The sequence below is a fragment of the Ursus arctos genome, unplaced genomic scaffold (genome assembly GCF_023065955.2).
Source record: "Ursus arctos isolate Adak ecotype North America unplaced genomic scaffold, UrsArc2.0 scaffold_16, whole genome shotgun sequence".
NCBI classification, from domain to species: domain Eukaryota; kingdom Metazoa; phylum Chordata; class Mammalia; order Carnivora; family Ursidae; genus Ursus; species Ursus arctos.
Genome location: NW_026622830.1, coordinates 255,888 through 273,007, shown reverse-complemented (window position 1 = coordinate 273,007; position 17,120 = coordinate 255,888). Strand labels below are relative to the sequence as shown.

General features: G+C 57.8%; 2 protein-coding genes across 3 annotated transcripts; one reads left to right on the top strand and one right to left on the bottom strand.

Annotated features, from left to right (window-relative positions):
• The first annotated feature begins 4,665 nt into the window (after window positions 1-4,665).
• Window positions 4,666-10,427, top strand: OPRL1 (opioid related nociceptin receptor 1). 2 transcript variants are annotated; one of them, XM_044385634.2, is made up of 3 exons: window positions 4,666-4,883; window positions 9,098-9,453; window positions 9,552-10,427. In XM_044385634.2, exons 1-3 carry the CDS (start codon window positions 4,666-4,668, stop codon window positions 10,073-10,075), a joined length of 1,098 nt encoding a protein of 365 aa, XP_044241569.1. In that variant the 3' UTR covers window positions 10,076-10,427. The 2 variants fall into 2 exon arrangements, with proteins under 2 accessions (XP_044241569.1, XP_026359752.2); XM_026503967.3 differs by having other exon boundaries at window positions 4,666-4,898.
• A 4,905-nt stretch (window positions 10,428-15,332) lies between these two features.
• On the bottom strand, window positions 15,333-16,340 carry NPBWR2 (neuropeptides B and W receptor 2). The gene has a single exon (XM_026502884.3). It carries the CDS (start codon window positions 16,338-16,340, stop codon window positions 15,333-15,335), a length of 1,008 nt encoding a protein of 335 aa, XP_026358669.3.
• Between the last annotated feature and the right edge of the window lie 780 nt (window positions 16,341-17,120).

Sequence of the window (17,120 nt, the reverse complement as noted above, 5' to 3'; positions counted from 1 at the left end):
AGGGCTTAGGGGGGGTCCGACCTAACAGGCATCCTCCTCCAGGCAGGCCTCCTGGATACATATAGCCCAGGGAGGGGCTGCTTCTGGCTCAGCTCTGTGCTCCCACACTGGTGAGTTCTGGGAGACAGGGGTCTGGGCTCTTCTCTCAGCTTCTCTGGTCTGGGCCAGGAGGGCTCGCAGAAGGGGAGACGGGGGTCTGGGTTCTCCTCTCGGCTTCCCTGGTCCGGGCCAGGGGAATTGCTTGCTGGCTCCTGGCAGTGGAGTGGGTTTTAGAGGGCAAGTGGGGGCATGCTTTCCTGGAAGAAGGGACTTGTAACTTTCCCTCTGTTTTTGTAGGATGGAAAAATTTTGGTAGCCTTCCTCCCAAATCCTCCGAGGGCTTGGTGCCCACACAGCTCACATTCCTGAAAGTAGTTTCTTCCAGCTTCTCCCCACACCTTGTGGTTCTCTGGGGGATGGGGGAGGTGCTTCCTGTGTGTCTGGGGCCCAGCACCTGGGAGAGACCACCAGGGAGGTGTCTTCCATCTATTTCTGTGTCCAGGATTCATGTGTTTTTCAAGGGGTGATGGAAATGCTGAGATCTAAAAGCATGTTGGTTGGCTCCAAAGCCTGAAAATAAAACCCCAAAATAAAATTCAAAGCTTTATTAAATGACTACAGAATTTAACATTATATTGAAAATCCACACAAAACTCAATTCTCCTGTTGTCTTTTATAACTATGATACGGTTAAAATCACACAAACTAATTTATTATGATGAAACTCAGAATCGTTAAAATCATTTCACTTTTTAACAGCACAAATGGGCTAACCTGCCCCAGAGCGGCTGTTCTGTGTGAGGCTTCCGGTGACTGTATGGGGACCCCTGAGCCCAGCCCAGGGAAGCAAGCCGACGGAAGGGAGCAGACAGCATGCCTGCCTGGGTCTGTGAGTGCTGGCGTTTCTGGGCTCTGGCTCACTGGGCAAGAGTAAAGTGCATCCGCCCCGCTTTGTGGGTGTAATTCTCTCCGGGACCAGGTCCTGCCCCAAATGCCATGACTCCTGAGCACAGCCAGGCAGCTCTAGCCACGGTTTGTGGACACGAATTCTGTGCTCATTCACGGGAGCTGCGTGTCTTAGGCTGTCCCTGGTTTCCCTGTGATGTGGGAAACAAAGGCCAAAGAAAAATTAAATGTCCTACTACTTACAGCCCACTGACAAGTCCTTGAAACAGGCAGACCTTCCTCTGGGAACTCAGCTGCCTGGATGTGGGCACTTTGCTGAGGGCAAAAGGCAATCTTAGCTCGGCCCCCAGGATCCTGGGAGTCTACTCTTTTTTTTTTTTTTTTTTTTTTTGAGAGAAAGAGAGGGTGTGCAAGCAGGGTGGGTGGGGGTGGCAGGGAGGGGTAGAGGGGGAGGGAGAGAGGAGGGTCCCAAGCAGGCTCCCCACTCAGCACGGAGCTGGACGTGGGGCTCGATCTCATGACCCTGAGATCATGACCTGAGCTGAAATCAAGAGTCGGTCGCTTCACCAGCTGAGCCACCCAGGCGCCCCTGAGGTCTACTTTAAACATATGGAAATTCCCTTGGAAAGTTCCTTTCTCTCTACCCCCAAGATGTACGTTGGCAATCATCCCCCGAGCATATGACCCACCGATATACATCTCGGAAGGGTCTCATGACTGAGGGTTTACAAGTCAGTAATAAATGACCCTTTCCTAACGATAGCTACCCCCTCAAGGTCCTGGAAACCTTGCATCCAAAATACCTTGGAGGCTTGTGTGTCCCCACCCTCCTCCCAACTTCAAAGTGTATAATCAACGGCTCCTCACAGGCCCGGTGCAGCTGTTTGTGCCCACGGGTCCTGTCCCCGTGCTTTAATAAACACACCTTTCTCGATTGAAGATGTCTTAAGAATTCTTTCTTGGCTGTCGTCTCCAAACCCCCACATTTCCACATCACCTGTGTGTTTTGTTTTGCCTGCATGTGACATGTGTTTGAGGGTGTCCTGCTGGGACACAAATGCTCTCTCGCATAACGAGTCCCCTGCTGTCCTGTGTGTGACACATATGTTCTGGGTCTTACTCTGGCTCCTCAAGGGCCCAGAGAGGCCTGGGCTGTGTCCTCTGTGCGGCCAGCTCCCTTTGTGGGAAACGTCACGGTCCAGAGAGTATAGTCAGCCTCCCAGGCTGACCACCCACGAGCCAGGTGACCGAGCCTGTCCTTTGGCCAAGACTGTCCCTGTGAGGGGCCAGGGATATGCCTCTGCTGTCCTTTGTGCCAGGCCCACTGGGTGCAATCACATGGGACGTCTTTCCAGACCAGCCTCACGCCCCCCACCCCCGCTTTTCCTAGTCTGTGCCTGAGCGGGGAGGCCACTGAAGGCCACCGTGAAATGCAGCTCTGTAGGCTCCTGAGTGGGCAGGTGGGCACAGGCAGCTGGGGCACGAGGGACTGGACTTGGCTGCTCAGACCTTGGTGAGCCCAGCGAGGGGAGGCTGCAGGAGGGCAAGCCTCCTTGGGCTCCTGTCCCTGCTGGTCAGCAGGGTCCTGCTTCAAGCTCTGCCAGCTGGAGAGTGTGGTGCGCGTGTGTGCCTCCTGGCAGTCTGAAGGCCTTGATCTGTGTGTCTGCCCGTGCTCTCCTGTCTATCGTGTCTCGAGTGCATGCTGGTGTGGGCTCACGCGTGTGTGGCCCATGTGTTTGTGCCTGCGAGTGTGTGCATTTCTGAGCATACACCCATGCTTGTGTGTTCACTTGTGTGTCTATTTGGGCACCTTTGTGTGTGTTCGCAGGCGTGTGAAGCTGTGTGTGTCTGCGTGTCCCGAGTGAGTGTCTCTGTGGTCGTGCCCTGTATCTCCATACTGTCCCTGAATCAGCGGCAGTGAAGATACAGAGGTAAGTCCTGGGGGAGATCTTGGGATGCTGAGTCCTAGGGCATCTGCCTGCTCTGTCCTCTCCTGATTTGCCAGGTATCCTAGCAACGCTGCTGCCAGTCGCCTAGCAACCAGGTCCCCATGCTTGGAGACGGGTGCTCCAAGCAGGGTCTGGGCTATGTGAGTAGAGCCTGTGCAGGAAGAAGGACCCCATGACTTCGAGGCTGATGACTCCCCTCAGGGGTCACCCCCATGGCATGTGACCCCAGTGCTGGGAAGGAGGCTGCTCCACGGGAGCTGTTCAGCTGCATAGGTGCTGGGGGCCCAGGCTGTGAGGGAGTGATGCTCAGATGTTGCTCTGGGACCCAGCTGTGGCAGAGACACCTTTGGTGTGCCTCAAAGTGGCAGATGGATCTGGGTTTGAGCCTGTCTCTGCCACTTCGACAGGCGGCTTCACAATGTTGGGGCTTAATGCTCTTGTCTGCACAGAGGTGATGCTGATGGCAGTGACCTGGTGTGGTGGGGACGGATGAGTGTGTGTTCATGATGGGCGTGTGGGGCACGCAGCAGGCACACAGCAGTGCACGGTGGGGTCTAGACATCCTGCCTGTGCACAAGGCTCTGATCCACTTAGGCCTGGCCAGGCAGGGGCACTGCTGTGTACCCACCCACCTATTGGCCTGCCGCAGCTCAGTTCCCCTGGGAGACCAGCTGAGGGTGCCGTTTTGGGCACAGAATGCCAACCGAGGCTGGTCTGAGTCGCCCGAGGCAGTGTCTCCGTGTGTTAGACGAGGCCCCACCTCTGCGTCCCAGTCTATGCATCTTGCCTCTGTCCCATGTTGGTGTGTGTGTCCTTGTGTGTATGTCTGTCCCTTGACTCAGTTCCTGTGTTCGTCTGCGTCCCTGCGTCTGTGTGTGGGAGCCTGTCTCTGTCGTTCATCTCTAAGTGTGTGCCCTGGTCCTTGGTTCTGTCCACAGGACATCCAGTGTGGGGCCTGGCCACCCCCCTTCCCTGTGGCCCCCTCCTCCAGCCTGCGCGGCCCCCTCCTCCTCGGGAGCGGCAGTCTCCACCCCATCCCCCGGCTCCGCTAGGCTGCCACGTCTGGTCTGGCAGCGACTGGCAAGCAGCCGCTCCACGCTCCTGCGGCAGCCCCACGCAGATCGGCTGCGGAGGCGGCAGTGGGACCCCCGCCCTGCTCCGCCGGCGCTGAGGGTTACGGTCTCCACAGCCTCGGCTCCCACGGAGGTTGCCACGGTAAGGCCTAAGCTGCGGGGGGTCGGGGGTCGGGGGTGGGCTCTGGACAGACTGCAGCCCTCAGGCAGGACTGGGGAGGGGCAGGAGGAAGTCGTGTGCTTGGTCAGCCTGTGTCCTGCGTCCCAGGGGTTTCTGGGTGTGTCTCCGTCCCTTTTGTGCCTGTGTGCGCATGAGGCCAGGTTTGGACATGTCTGTGGGCGGTGTGCGCACATGGATGGCCGTGTGTCCATGAGTCCCTGTGGGTGGACACGTGTCTCGGTGTGTAACTGCATAACTACGTCCGCACGTCCCTGGGGGGAGTCTGAAGCCGAACGAGACCGTGTCCTTGTCTGCACACACGCCTCTACATGTGTCCCTGTCTGTGCATACGTGTCTGCTTGTCTCCATTGTTTCTGTGTGTGCCTCCGTGTCTATGGCTGTCGGGGGGGGTCCACGTGCCTGGTGGGCCGCACACACTGTGCTTGGAGGCCTCCAAGCTGGGCGGGTGTCGGGGGCTGTGGTCATGTGTTCCTGTTCTCTCCCAGGTACCAGGTGGCTTTACACACAGGGAGGTGGCATGGAGTCCCTCTTCCCTGCCCCGTTCTGGGAGGCCCTCTACAGCAGCCACCTGCAGGGCAACCTGTCCCTCCTGAGCCCCAACCACAGCCTGCTGCCCCCCGACCTGCTGCTCAATGCCAGCCACAGCGCCTTTCTGCCCCTCGGGCTCAAGGTCACCATCGTGGGGCTTTACCTGGCCGTCTGCATCGGGGGACTGCTGGGGAACTGCCTCGTCATGTACGTCATCCTCAGGTAGGCTGCCGAGGGGAAGCAGGCGGGGCTGTTTGGGGGCCTGGCACGCAGAGATCTCACACTTGGCCCATTCAGTGTCTGCTCATCCTATCGGGCAGCGTCAGGGTCAGGGTCAGTCCTGAGGCCCTGGATGCTCACGTCTTCATGGTTGGGGCACCTGACGAGGGGGGGAGGGAGAGGAAAGGATCCGCCCTGCTCACCATGGTCCTGGCAGTGGGGAGGAGGGAGGGTGCAGCCGTGTCCCAGGTGGAACATTACCCTGACTCCTGACAGGTAACCCTCCCTGATCCGAGCTGTGGGCCCAGCTCCTTGCGGAGCCACCGTGTGAGCATCTCACAGATCTCACAGTGACCCTGAGATGCAGCTCTCGTCCTGTTCCAGGGCGCTTGCTGGGCTGGTGCCCAAATCCCCTTCCCTTCGGCTCCAGGGCTCCATCGTCACTGCTGGGGTCTGGGCTGACTCCAGCATCTGCTGGTGCTCAGACTGGGAAAGCCTGTGGAATCAGGAGGGGTGGCCAGACTGCCCGATGGGGGACATCGTAGGGGAACAGCATGGGGACAGTGTGAGGATGTGCATGAGTTATGTGTGTGTTCATGTGTACATACAGGTACAAGCATGGACACACACGTGCGCACACCGATGTGTGAATGCACACACGTGGGTGGGCACACAACTGTTAGTGCACACACATGTATGTGCGAGAGTGTGCACATATGAGTTAGCGTGCTGCATGGTGTACATGTGTGCACACACGTGTACCTCAAAGCCGGACACGCATATATGAGCACGTTCACATGTACATACGAGCGTGAGTGTGCACATGTATGCGTGAGTGCTCGTATGTGTAAAAACCGGTGTGTGTCCGTGTGGGTGTGCACATGGACATGTGCAAGGTGTGTGTGTTGGTGAATATGGTGCACATGCTCACGCAAGGGGCCAGGAAGAACGGCTGTCCGTCCCCAGGGCTGACCCCGGGGGCTGGACTCATGCCCCTCTGTGCCTGGAGGGTGTGTGTGGCTGACAAGTGCCCCAACCTGTGGTGGTCTTGTTCACTCTTCCCGTCGTCACGGCTTCTGTGCATCTCTCCTCTGCCCTGGGGCATCCAGACTCAGAGCCACGTCCTGATGAGAGCAAACAGGGAAGGTCCCCAGAGAGACTGACGTGCGGGGTACGTATTCTGAGCCTGTGGACTGGGGTCGGCTGCCTCAGGAGTCAGAGACACCGGTTCTAAGCCCCGCCCTTCTTAAGAGATTTTATTTTTTTAGAGCGGTTTTAGGTTAAAAGCAAAATTGAGAGGAAAGGACAGAGATTTCCCACATACCCTCTGTCCCCCCACATGCATAGTCTCCCCTGTTACCAACATCCCCACTAGAATAGTGCATTTTATAATTAATTACAACTCAGTTTTACAGCCGACCCTACACTGACACATCCTATCACACAAGGTCCATAGCTGACACTATGGTTCACTCTTGGTGTACGTTCTATGGGTTCTGACAAATACGAAACGCCGTGTGTCCCCCATTTAGTCTCACACAGAACAGTCTCGCTGCCCTGCGAACGCTCTGTGCTCTGCCTGCTCAACCCTCCTCACCCCCCAGCCCCGACAGCCGCTGATCTTTGCACTGTCTCCATAGTTCTGCCTTTTCCAGAATGTCATGCAGCTGGAACCGTACAGTGTGTAGCTTTCTGAGATTGGCTTCTCTCACTTAGCGGTATATATTTAAGGTTCCTCCGTGTCCTTTCACGGCTTAATAGCTCATTTTTTAAAAAGGTTTTTAAAAATTTATTCATGAGAGAGAGAGAGAGGGAGAGAGAACACGAGTGGAGGGGGGAGGGACAGAGGGAGAGGGGAGAAGCAGACTCCCCGCTGAGCAGGGAGCCCAATGTGGGGCTTGATCCCAGGACCCCGGGATCATGACCTGAGCCGAAGGCAGACGCTTAACCAACTGAGCCACCCAGGCACCCCCAATAGCTCATTTCATCACTGAATAATATTCAACTTTCTGGATCTACCACAGTTTACTAATCCATCACTTCTGAAGGACGTCTTGGTTGCTTCCAAGTTTGGGCAATGAATACAGCTGCTGTAAACCTCTCTATGTAGGTTTTTATGCAGATACAAGTTTTCAACTCCTTTGGGTAAATATCCAGGCGTGTGATTGCTGATTGTATGTAAGAGCGTGTTTAGCTTGGTAAGAAACCACCAGCCTGTCTTCCAAAGTGGCTGCGCCAGTTTGCATTCCCACCGGCAACCAGTGAGAGTTCCTGCCGCCCCACATGCTCACCAGGCTTTGGTGTCAGTGTTCTGGACGTGGCCCGTTCTAAGAGGTGTGTAGTAGTATCTTGCTGTTGTTCTAACTGGTGATGTATCTGTTACAGTCTTTGGCCCTTTTTTTTTTTTTTTTTGAGAGAGAGAGAGAGAGAGAGGGAGAGAAAATCTCAAGCAGACTCCCCGCTGAGCATGGCGCCCAAGGTGGGTCTTGATTCCAGGACCCTGAGCTCATGACCTGAGCCGAAACCAAGAGTTAGACTTCCACTGATGGAGCAACCAGGTGCCCCAGGTTGTCTGTTTTCTTATCGTTGAGTTTTAAGAGTTCTTTGTATATTCTTGACAGCAGTCCTGTATCAGATGTGTCTTTGGCAAATCTTTCCTCCTGTCTGTGGCTCGTCTTTAGTTCTCTTGATCCTCTCTGCTTTTTCACCAGCTCTTTTCAAGACCATTTAGATCCTCTGAGCCTACGTGTCCTTCTGCATAGAGTGGGGGATCAAAATAGCATTTTTGAAATCTTAAATGAGATAAAATCCACGTGAAGAGCTTGGCACAGGTGTCTGCCACTGCGGTCATTGTTGCTGTTCTTTGGTCATCATGAAGGCCTGCTTGTGCTTATTCCTAATCCCTCTCTAAGACACAGAACTGACCCCAGGTTCCTTTATGGCAGCTTAACTGACACGGAACATTGTCATCTCTGGTGTTGCCGCTGCCAACACTATCACCACCGCCATTACTACTCCCACCTCTACTACCTCCATCATCACTACGACCATCACTGTTGTCTCCACCACCGCCACCACAATTGCCACCTCTACCACCGCCACCACAATTACCACCTCTACCACCGCCACCACAATTACCACCTCTACCACCGCCACCACAATTACCACCTCTACCACCACCATAATTACCACCTCTACCACCGCCACCACAATTACCACCTCTACCACCGCCACCACAATTACCACCTCTACCACCACCATAATTACCACCTCTACCACCGCCACCACAATTACCACCTCCACCACCGCCACCACAATTACCACCTCTACCACCACCACAATTACCACCTCTACCACCGCCACCACAATTGCCACCTCTACCACCGCCACCACAATTGCCACCTCTACCACCGCCACCACAATTGCCACCTCTACCACCGCCACCACAATTACCACCTCTACCACCGCCACCACAATTGCCACCTCTACCACCGCCACCACAATTACCACCTCTACCACCGCCACCACAATTACCACCTCTACCACCGCCACCACAATTACCACCTCTACCACCGCCATCACAATTACCACCTCTACCATCACCACCATAATTACCATCTCCACCACCACCATCACCACTATCATAACTATTAATTCATTCAACAAATATTTATGAAGTAGCCATAATGTCCTCAGATCTGTTCCTTGGATACAACCAAACCTCATTAGCACCTCTCCCATTCCTGTCACCATTTCCTGTCTCTATCACCAGACCACAACATGGACTGGGATGGCCGTTGTTGTGTTCTTACAGACTTTGGAGCCCTTAGAAACCTCTAGTATCTGTAGGGCCAACCTTGTAGTCCGTGAAGGGTCTTCAGGAGACTTGAAAGGGAGGGAGGAGGACAGGTTCTTTTTCTTATGATTCCTACCCTTTTGTTCCCATGTGGAGTCAGGTGTGTGCTCTGCTACCCTACACACCCAACTTTTCCAAAGACCAGACTTTGGGTTTGGAACACTTTTGTGTGTGCCAGAAGCCCCCAGGCTCCCTGCCTTTGTTCTTGGCCCAGGAACCTGCATTTTAACAAGGGGCTCAGACTGGGTGCTCCTCGTGGTGGCAATAAGAAGGGCCCTGGGCCTTTGCTGCTAGATCCAGCCAGGGGGACTGGATGAAGTCTTCCTTCTCCTTGTGCTCTCCGCAGACACACCAAGATGAAGACAGCTACCAACATTTACATCTTTAACCTGGCCCTGGCAGACACTTTGGTGCTGCTGACCCTGCCCTTCCAGGGCACAGACGTCCTCTTGGGTTTCTGGCCGTTTGGAAATGCCCTGTGCAAGACAGTCATTGCCATCGACTATTACAACATGTTCACCAGCACCTTCACACTGACTGCCATGAGTGTGGACCGCTATGTAGCCATCTGCCACCCCATCCGTGCTCTCGATGTCCGGACGTCCAGCAAGGCCCAGGCTGTCAACGTGGCCATCTGGGCTCTGGCGTCTGTCGTCGGCGTTCCTGTTGCCATCATGGGCTCGGCACAGGTCGAGGATGAAGGTCAGTGGGGTGGCCCCCTTTCCCCAGTGCTGTTGTCTCCTGGATCCCAGAGGGTCCCTCCTGGTTTACCCACCCTGACCCTGCTTTTCTCCCCGCAGAGATTGAGTGTCTGGTGGAGATCCCCACCCCACAGGACTACTGGGGCCCCGTGTTTGCCATCTGCATCTTCCTCTTCTCCTTCATCATTCCCGTGCTCATCATCTCCATCTGCTATAGCCTCATGATCCGGCGGCTGCGTGGTGTCCGCCTGCTCTCTGGCTCCCGAGAGAAGGACCGGAACTTGCGGCGCATCACGCGGCTGGTGCTGGTGGTGGTGGCAGTGTTTGTGGGCTGCTGGACGCCCGTGCAGGTCTTTGTGCTGGTCCAAGGGCTGGGTGTTCAGCCGGGCAGTGAGACTGCTGTGGCTGTCCTGCGCTTCTGCACAGCCCTTGGCTATGTCAACAGCTGCCTCAACCCCATCCTCTACGCCTTCTTGGACGAGAATTTCAAGGCCTGCTTCCGAAAGTTCTGCTGTGCTCCTGCCCTGCGCCGGGAGATGCAGGTGTCTGACCGCGTGCGCAGCATTGCCAAGGACGTGGCCCTTGCCTGCAAGACCTCTGAGACAGTACCACGGCCCGCATGACTAGGCGTGGACCTGCCCATGGTGCCTGTCAGCCCGCAGAGCCCGTCAACACCCAACACGGAGCTCACCCAGGTCACTGCTCTCTAGGCTGACACCCAACCTGAGTCCTGAGCATTGTCAGACTCGTGGACTTCACTGTGGCCCCAGAGGGCCTGGTGACATCATGGGACAGGTCAGACTAAAGCTGCCCTCCTAGTGCGGAGCAGAGAGGGGACACCCACCAGTGAATGTGCCTGGCCAGAGCCCACGCCAACACCTTTACCCATCATGGACTCTTCTGGCCTCTCCCCTGCTGCACCCTGCGTGCTCTTGGTATGCACATACCTGGAGGTGTGACAGCAGTGTGTCAGTCCCGCACCCTTGTGCCATGTGCTCTCTGCATGGAGCCCTACAGCCCCTCCTTGGGGCAGCTGGATGAGCTTGGAGCTGCCTGGAGAGCTGGCAGGCATCTGTGGGAGTGGGGCTTGGAGCTGCTGATTCGGACTTGCCTGCGCCCCAACTGCTGTCACGTCCTTGTCTCCTGCTCCCACTTTTCTCAGAGAGGCTTTTCACTCCAGAAGCACGAAGAGCTATCAGCCACAGATGTGGCTGTCCAGATGTGCAGAGGTGGCTCAGAAGGACGGTGGGCTGCTTGATCACCTCAGGCCACTCTGTCATTCTTGAAACAGCCCTGCATGCCTGGTCTTGGCTGTGCAGTGCTGGGGGCGCTCTGCCGTGCTCTGTCTAGGGGTCCCTGGGGCCTCCTTGACTCTCTTGAAATCGGAGGTCAGCAGCTACGCAGCTGGCCAGGCCCTGCGCCTGTCTGGGTCCTGGTGGACTTGGAAGAGGATGGGTTCTGCTCTGCCTCTCCAGTGACTGAGCTGGCTTCATTTACAAGCCTCCAGGTGTCTGCGGGGGAGGCCTGAGCTTCCTGTTACCAGGATTTGTCCGAAATGGTGCCACATCAGGGTGGCTTCACACGCAGCGCTGGTACAAGGGGTGGGGCTCAACAGGGCCTCCTTGAGCCAAGTGTGAGAACTCTCCGGTGTGGGAACACTGTGTGGGGGAGAGGGTCTCCCTGCTGTGGTCACCGGAGAAGCACCCTCCCCGGTCTGCAGATGGAAGCTGCAGTCTGGTGGCCTTGCAAACACTGTTTCCTGCAGATAAACTACTGAAATACTCGCCACACTGAAAGACTACTCTGCCTCTGCCTGTGAGCTGGGCCACAGACCTCAGCCAGGTGGCCTCAGGCACCTGCAAAGAATAGGAAGCACTGATTTTGGGCTGGCTTCTGCCGCAGGGAGCCTGGGTTCTGGGGGGTCGTTCCTGGGAAGGACGGAGCTGTGCTGCCTGCCCTGGGAGGCTCGGGGGACGGCAGCTGCCACAGCCGGGGCATTTCCATGACAAGGCTGAAAGATCTGTGCTCTGTGCTAGTGTCACACGTACCTTCATGTATTTATGCATGCGACAAGTGTGATTTCCCTACATGTAACCACCCCTGACCCTGCCTCCAGGGGTCACTGGGGGCCAGAATAAATCCCTGCCCACTGAGCAGGTGTTTCTGACTCTCGTGGGGTGGGGCCCTTGAGGTCGTGAGTCTTCCCTCATGCTCTGAGCTCCTCACCTGGCCAGGCTCTGCCCTTAGGGGACGGTACCCTTGGAGGGGCATGGTTAGTTCATGATTCCCTGGAGGTCTCTTACCTTTTCTTCAGCACAAATAGCTTCTCCTTGAATAACCAACTGCTGCAACTCCATCCTGCCCCCTGCCGCTGGAGGTTCCCTGTGGATCCAGGGTGCAAGGTGCTCTTCGCCCTGGGTCACACGGTTTTCTCAGACCATTAATCTCAGCACACCCCCTCCCTGTCCCAGCCCCTTTCCCCTTCCTTGAGCGGACCCAAGGGGAGTTTTGATGGAAGATGAGCAGAACAGCTTCCCTTGGTGGCCCTGAGATGTGGACACGCCTCCTGGCTCCTGTGTGGACCCGGTTCTGTCCAGGTTGACCTCCAGGCGGATGACCCTCCCAGAAAGAGGGGCGTCGGAGGGGCAGCCAGGGCGAGCTCGGGGTGAGGTGTCCTGGCACGGGCAGAGGGGCCAATGTACAGTTCAATGCAAGTTTTAATGATGGGCACTTCGCTGTTAAAACAAAAACTGAGCATCGGGGCGCCTGGGTGGCACAGCGGTTAGGCGTCTGCCTTCGGCTCAGGGCGTGATCCCGGCGTTGTGGGATCGAGCCCCACATCGGGCTCCTCCGCTGGGAGCCTGCTTCTTCCTCTCCCACTCCCCCTGCTGTGTTCCCTCTCTCGCTGGCTGTCTCTATCTCTGTCAAATAAATAAATAAAATCTTAAAAACAAAACAAAACTGAGCATCAAGGGAAATTTGGGAGTGATGGGCCTACAGCGGCAGGAACATGAAGAGTGCTCAGGTTGTCGTGCGGTTTCGCGGCGGCGGCGGGGTCCTGGGGGTGCTGACCGTCCTGCGCGTCCAGGGCCAAGCCCGCAGTGAGCACCTGTGCGGAGACGCGGTCGAGGCGCCGCGCCGGCTGGGCTGAGGAGCCTGCGAGCAGCCCGCAGGCCGGCGGAAGCGGGTCGCAACCCTAGCTCTGCAGGACTGCGCCGCGCCCGCCGCCCACCCCCACCGCGTCTCGGACCCGTTTCCTCCCGCCTCTTCCGCCGCCCCGCCTGGGCCCCCCGCCCCGCCGCCTTCCCCTCTGCCCCCACCAACCCCTGAGTTTGGTCAGCTTCCTCTCTGAGCCTGTGCAGAAGACGGCCAAACCTGCCTTGCGGGTTCGTGCGGGAAGGCGGCGGCCGGGGCCGGGGTCGGCGGCCGGGTTGGCCGACGCGGAGGGTCCTCCGGCCGCTTTGGACTTTGTCCACCAGGGGCGCTGTGACCGCGGGAGCTCCGCGCCGACGTCCGCTCCCGCGGCGGGCTTTGGGCCCCGAGGGGAGGGCCGGGCTCGCCCGCACAGCGAGGAGTCCAGAGCCCTCTCGCCCCACCTATCCCAGGAAGTCACGGTGGAGGGTGCGGAGACAAGCGCGTTGGGGTGGGGGGCGGGTGCTGGCCTTTTCCTGGGGCCCCGCAACTTGCTCGGGCAGGATCTCGGTGGAGATTCACCTCTCCTCGTCTTGGCTGGCCCATGGCCCGCCCGTCCTTGGGGTCTCACCCTTGCACGAAGACCCTCCCTCCCCTCCGATATGTGCGCCACTTGGCTGATCCTGATCGTCCGGCCAAGGTGTTCCCAGCGTTGCTGGGGCCAGGGGCACACCGGGACAGGGTCTCCTATTCTAGCGCCCCTTCCCTCCCCTCCTGTTGCCGCCGCTTCTCAGGAACCGCAGCCCCTGCCCTTTGTTGCTTCTGCGCCCTGTTCACTCATTTGCACCTCGCACCTGTTCACACCTCAGATGGGAACTGACAGTCTCAGCTCCTCTCCTCGAGAAGCTTGCAGGGCAGGGCCCTTGCGGAGGCAGTCATTAGGGCTGCTGCTGGCAGAGGGATGACCGCACTGCAGTGCGACAACAGGACCCAGAATCTTCCAGGGAGAGATGTGGGTGTTAGTGATGGCTTAGAAGATGTCCACAGCCCCTGCGTGTGGGCTGGGCTTAGTGACTTGCTTCTAATAAACAGAATGTGGCAAATGGCTTCCAAGACTGTCTTAAATGGTGTCGATCCTTTTGCCTCTCCCTCCCCACCTGCTCACCCTGTGAGGCCAGCTGCCACGTGGGAGGACACCCAAGCAGCCCTGGGGAGAGTCCACGTGGTGAGGACCTCAGGCCTTGTTTGGGGGACCACATGAGGAGGCCTCCTTGGAAGCAGCATCTGCGTCCAGCCTTCATGGGACCGGAGCCTCAGCCCACGGCCTGACCGTAATTCCAGGACAGTTCCTGAGCCAGAACCATTCCAGAACTGCTCCCAAATTCTTGACCCACAGGAGCTATGAAATAAGAAATGTTGTAAGCCGCTAGATTTGGGGGAACTTTGTTATACAGCACTAGGTGACAGTGTTGTCAGGGAAGAGACAGCGCACAGGTGGCATTGGAATTGTTTCAGGCTGAGAGAGAAGAGAGGAGAGGGTTGTGGGTCTGAGCTCTGAGGACCCATGTGACTGGGGAAGCTGGAGTATATGAAAAGTGGTGGCTATGCGCCGTGGGGTGACCTCACGGGGTGGTGAATGGTGGGTGTTGCATGTCAGGTGGACAGACTGGTCAGAGCTCTGCGCCATGTGGACTACAGCCAGTCTGGGCCCCTGTGAGCCACGGAGGGTATTGGGCCGTGCCCGTGACTCAGAATAGCATAGCTAGAACACCAGGCATAGAACCAGCTGGGAGCCATGGGGCCAAGGGTGGGGAGCCTGACTGAGGCCCACCAGGGCAGTCTTCAGGGACTTGTTTCCCCTCCCCCCTCCTGGCGGAAAATGGTCTTTGAGCAGCCAGCACCTCAGTGTCCCCACCCTGCCCCCAGAGGTTCAGCACGGCACTCCTGCTGGATGAATCTAGGTCCCAGGCCACACCCCAGGGAGAAAGGGATCCAGACGCCAGCCCATCCAAGTGACAGATGCCCTTTCTAGACTGTGGGTGTCCAGAGGTCCTGGCAGAAGGGCCCTGGGTCCTACAGCAGGTTTTAAGGGGACCACAGGCTGAGACATGGAAGGCACAAAAGGGGCATAGGCCACAGCATGGGGGGGGGTCAAGGGAAGGCATAAGGGGGGCACAGGCTTCCAAGTTTCAAGTGATGAGAGTGCAATCCATGGCCTTATCTGAGGACCAGTCTGTGGTTTTTGCAGTAACACCTGGCTTTCCTGCCCCAGGTGTTCACACTTTTATCATCTGTTAATACTGTCTTGGGAGGAGCCAACGTGAGCGTCCTGGGTGTGGAATGCAGTGGTGGCTGCGGGAAGAGATCACAGTTTGGGTTTCTTTCCCTCCAGATTACAGCTGTCAGGGCAGATGGGGAAGGAGCTTCCACGGAGGTTGTCTGTCTGTCTGTCTTTCTGCAGGTAAGTAGAGTCAGGAGGTCTGTTGTGCCAAGAACTTCGGTCGGGGTCAGATCGGCAGGGTGGGGCTAGGACCTGTATCCCTGCAGCTCCTCACCCAGGGCCTGTCCAGGCGGCAGACATGGGAAGGGACAGGCTCATGGTCATCTCTGCAGGTTTGGTGGCCAACCTTCGTGGGTCTTTCTCTCTGCGTGGAGAAGATAGTGATGGGATGTGAGCAAGTGGGCCATTCCTCCAAAGCGACAGCACTTTTCCTAGCACACGCACTGGGGCTCTGGTGGGAGGGGTGCTCAGGCCCCCAGGCACCGGAATGTGCTCCGGAAGCTGTTTTGGAAGCTCTCATCCAGGAAGGCATAGAGGAAAGGGTTGAGACAGGAGCTGGCATAGCTGAGGCTGGTGATGACGTAGGAGATGCTGATGACCAGGGACGTCTGGGGCAGGTCTGTGGTCAGGGCCACGACGGAGGCCAGGTGGAAGGGCGTCCAGCAGAGCAGTCCGACGGCCAGCACAGCCAGGACCAGGGTGGTCACCTTCCTCTTGGCCTTGCCCAGAGCTTTGGCTCTGGAGTGGAGCTGCAGGGCCCACAGCCGATGTAGCAGGTCCACGTAAAGCGCGAAGAGGGTGCACGTGGGCACCACGAAGCCCAGGACCAGCACGTAGATGCGGCTGGCCTTGAGCCAGGCCCTCTCAGGCTGGGGGAAGCTCTGCCCGCAGCTCGTGACCTGCAGCTCGTTGCTGTAGACCCCGGCAAAGGCGACGAAGGGCAGCACCATGACGGTGACACCGATCCGGACGCACAGGCTGGCGATCTTGGCGCCCTGGAGGGTGCGCCGGGGCACGTGGTGGGACTGCGTGGTGGCCAGCACCACCAGGTAGTGGTCCACACTCATGGGGGCCAGGAAGTAGATGCTGGAGAAGACGTCGTAGTGGCCGACGGCCAGCACCAGTTTGCACAGCAGCTCCCCGAAGGGCCCGCGTTGCAGCAGGTGCTCCGCGATGGTGATGGGCAGCCCCAGCGTGAAGAGACCGTCGGCGACGGCCAGGTTCAGGGTGAGCACGTTGGTCACTGTTTTCATTTTGGGCACCCTCAGGGTCACATAGATGACCGCCGTGTTGCCTGTCAGCCCTACGGCACAGATCAGGGAGTATACTGCTGGCAGGAGCCCATAGAGGGCTGTCAGCAGCTCAGGGGGGCTGACGTGGGACCGGCTGCCATTGTCCCACGTGCCGTTGGTGCCCATCGCAGCCTGGAAGGGGGAGCCTCTGTTTTCAGGGGGATCCAGCCCAGCAGCCTGCATCCTGAGGTGGGACCCCGGGCCGGTGGGAGGTGCCTTGGGGTGGGGAGTCTGGGTAGGGGCCTCCTTGGGCTGGGTTCTGAGAAAGAGACAAAGAGAAATTTGGGATCTGACTATTAGCTGAGAACAGCAGCTGCCTCAGGTTCTCTGGCAGAGGCTGTGGCCATTTTGCCAGGGCTGAGGACGCACAGGGTCTCTCCATCCTCCCCTGTCCTGCCCCCCGCCCGTGCGTAATCTACATGGGATCAAGGCAGTGCCTTTGCAGACACACCTTCCAGGCTCACCCCTGCCCCCTTCGAATCCAGGGGTCCTGAAGCCAGAGCCTACCCAGTCACACCCTCTGCAGGGCCACCTGCTCTTTGCCCCCACTGACCTGTCCGATGACACGTGGCCAGAATTTGGTGGCCTCAGTGGGTGTGTGAAAGAGGCCAGTGCAGGCTGTGGCAGGCATGACGGAGGGAGGTGAGGCCCGCCGACAGGCTCTCACCAGGGTCCCAGTGTCTGGGAAGGCTTTTAGGACCTGCCTGGTCAACAGCCTCAGCGTGAGCTGGCTTCCCGGCAAGGTCTCCAGCCTGGGGGAAGCGCTAATGAGTGGTGAAGGGGGGAGGCGGACCCTCCTGCTGACGTGGAGCCGTGGGAAACAGCAGGGGCAGGGGCCGCGTAGCACCTGCCGTCATCCCAGGGTCATACTGCAGTGCTCACTCCAGTGGGCGGCCCTGGTGTGTGTGTGTGTGTGTGTGTGCACGTGCACGTGTGCCTGTGTGTGGGGAGGACAGGCCGTGC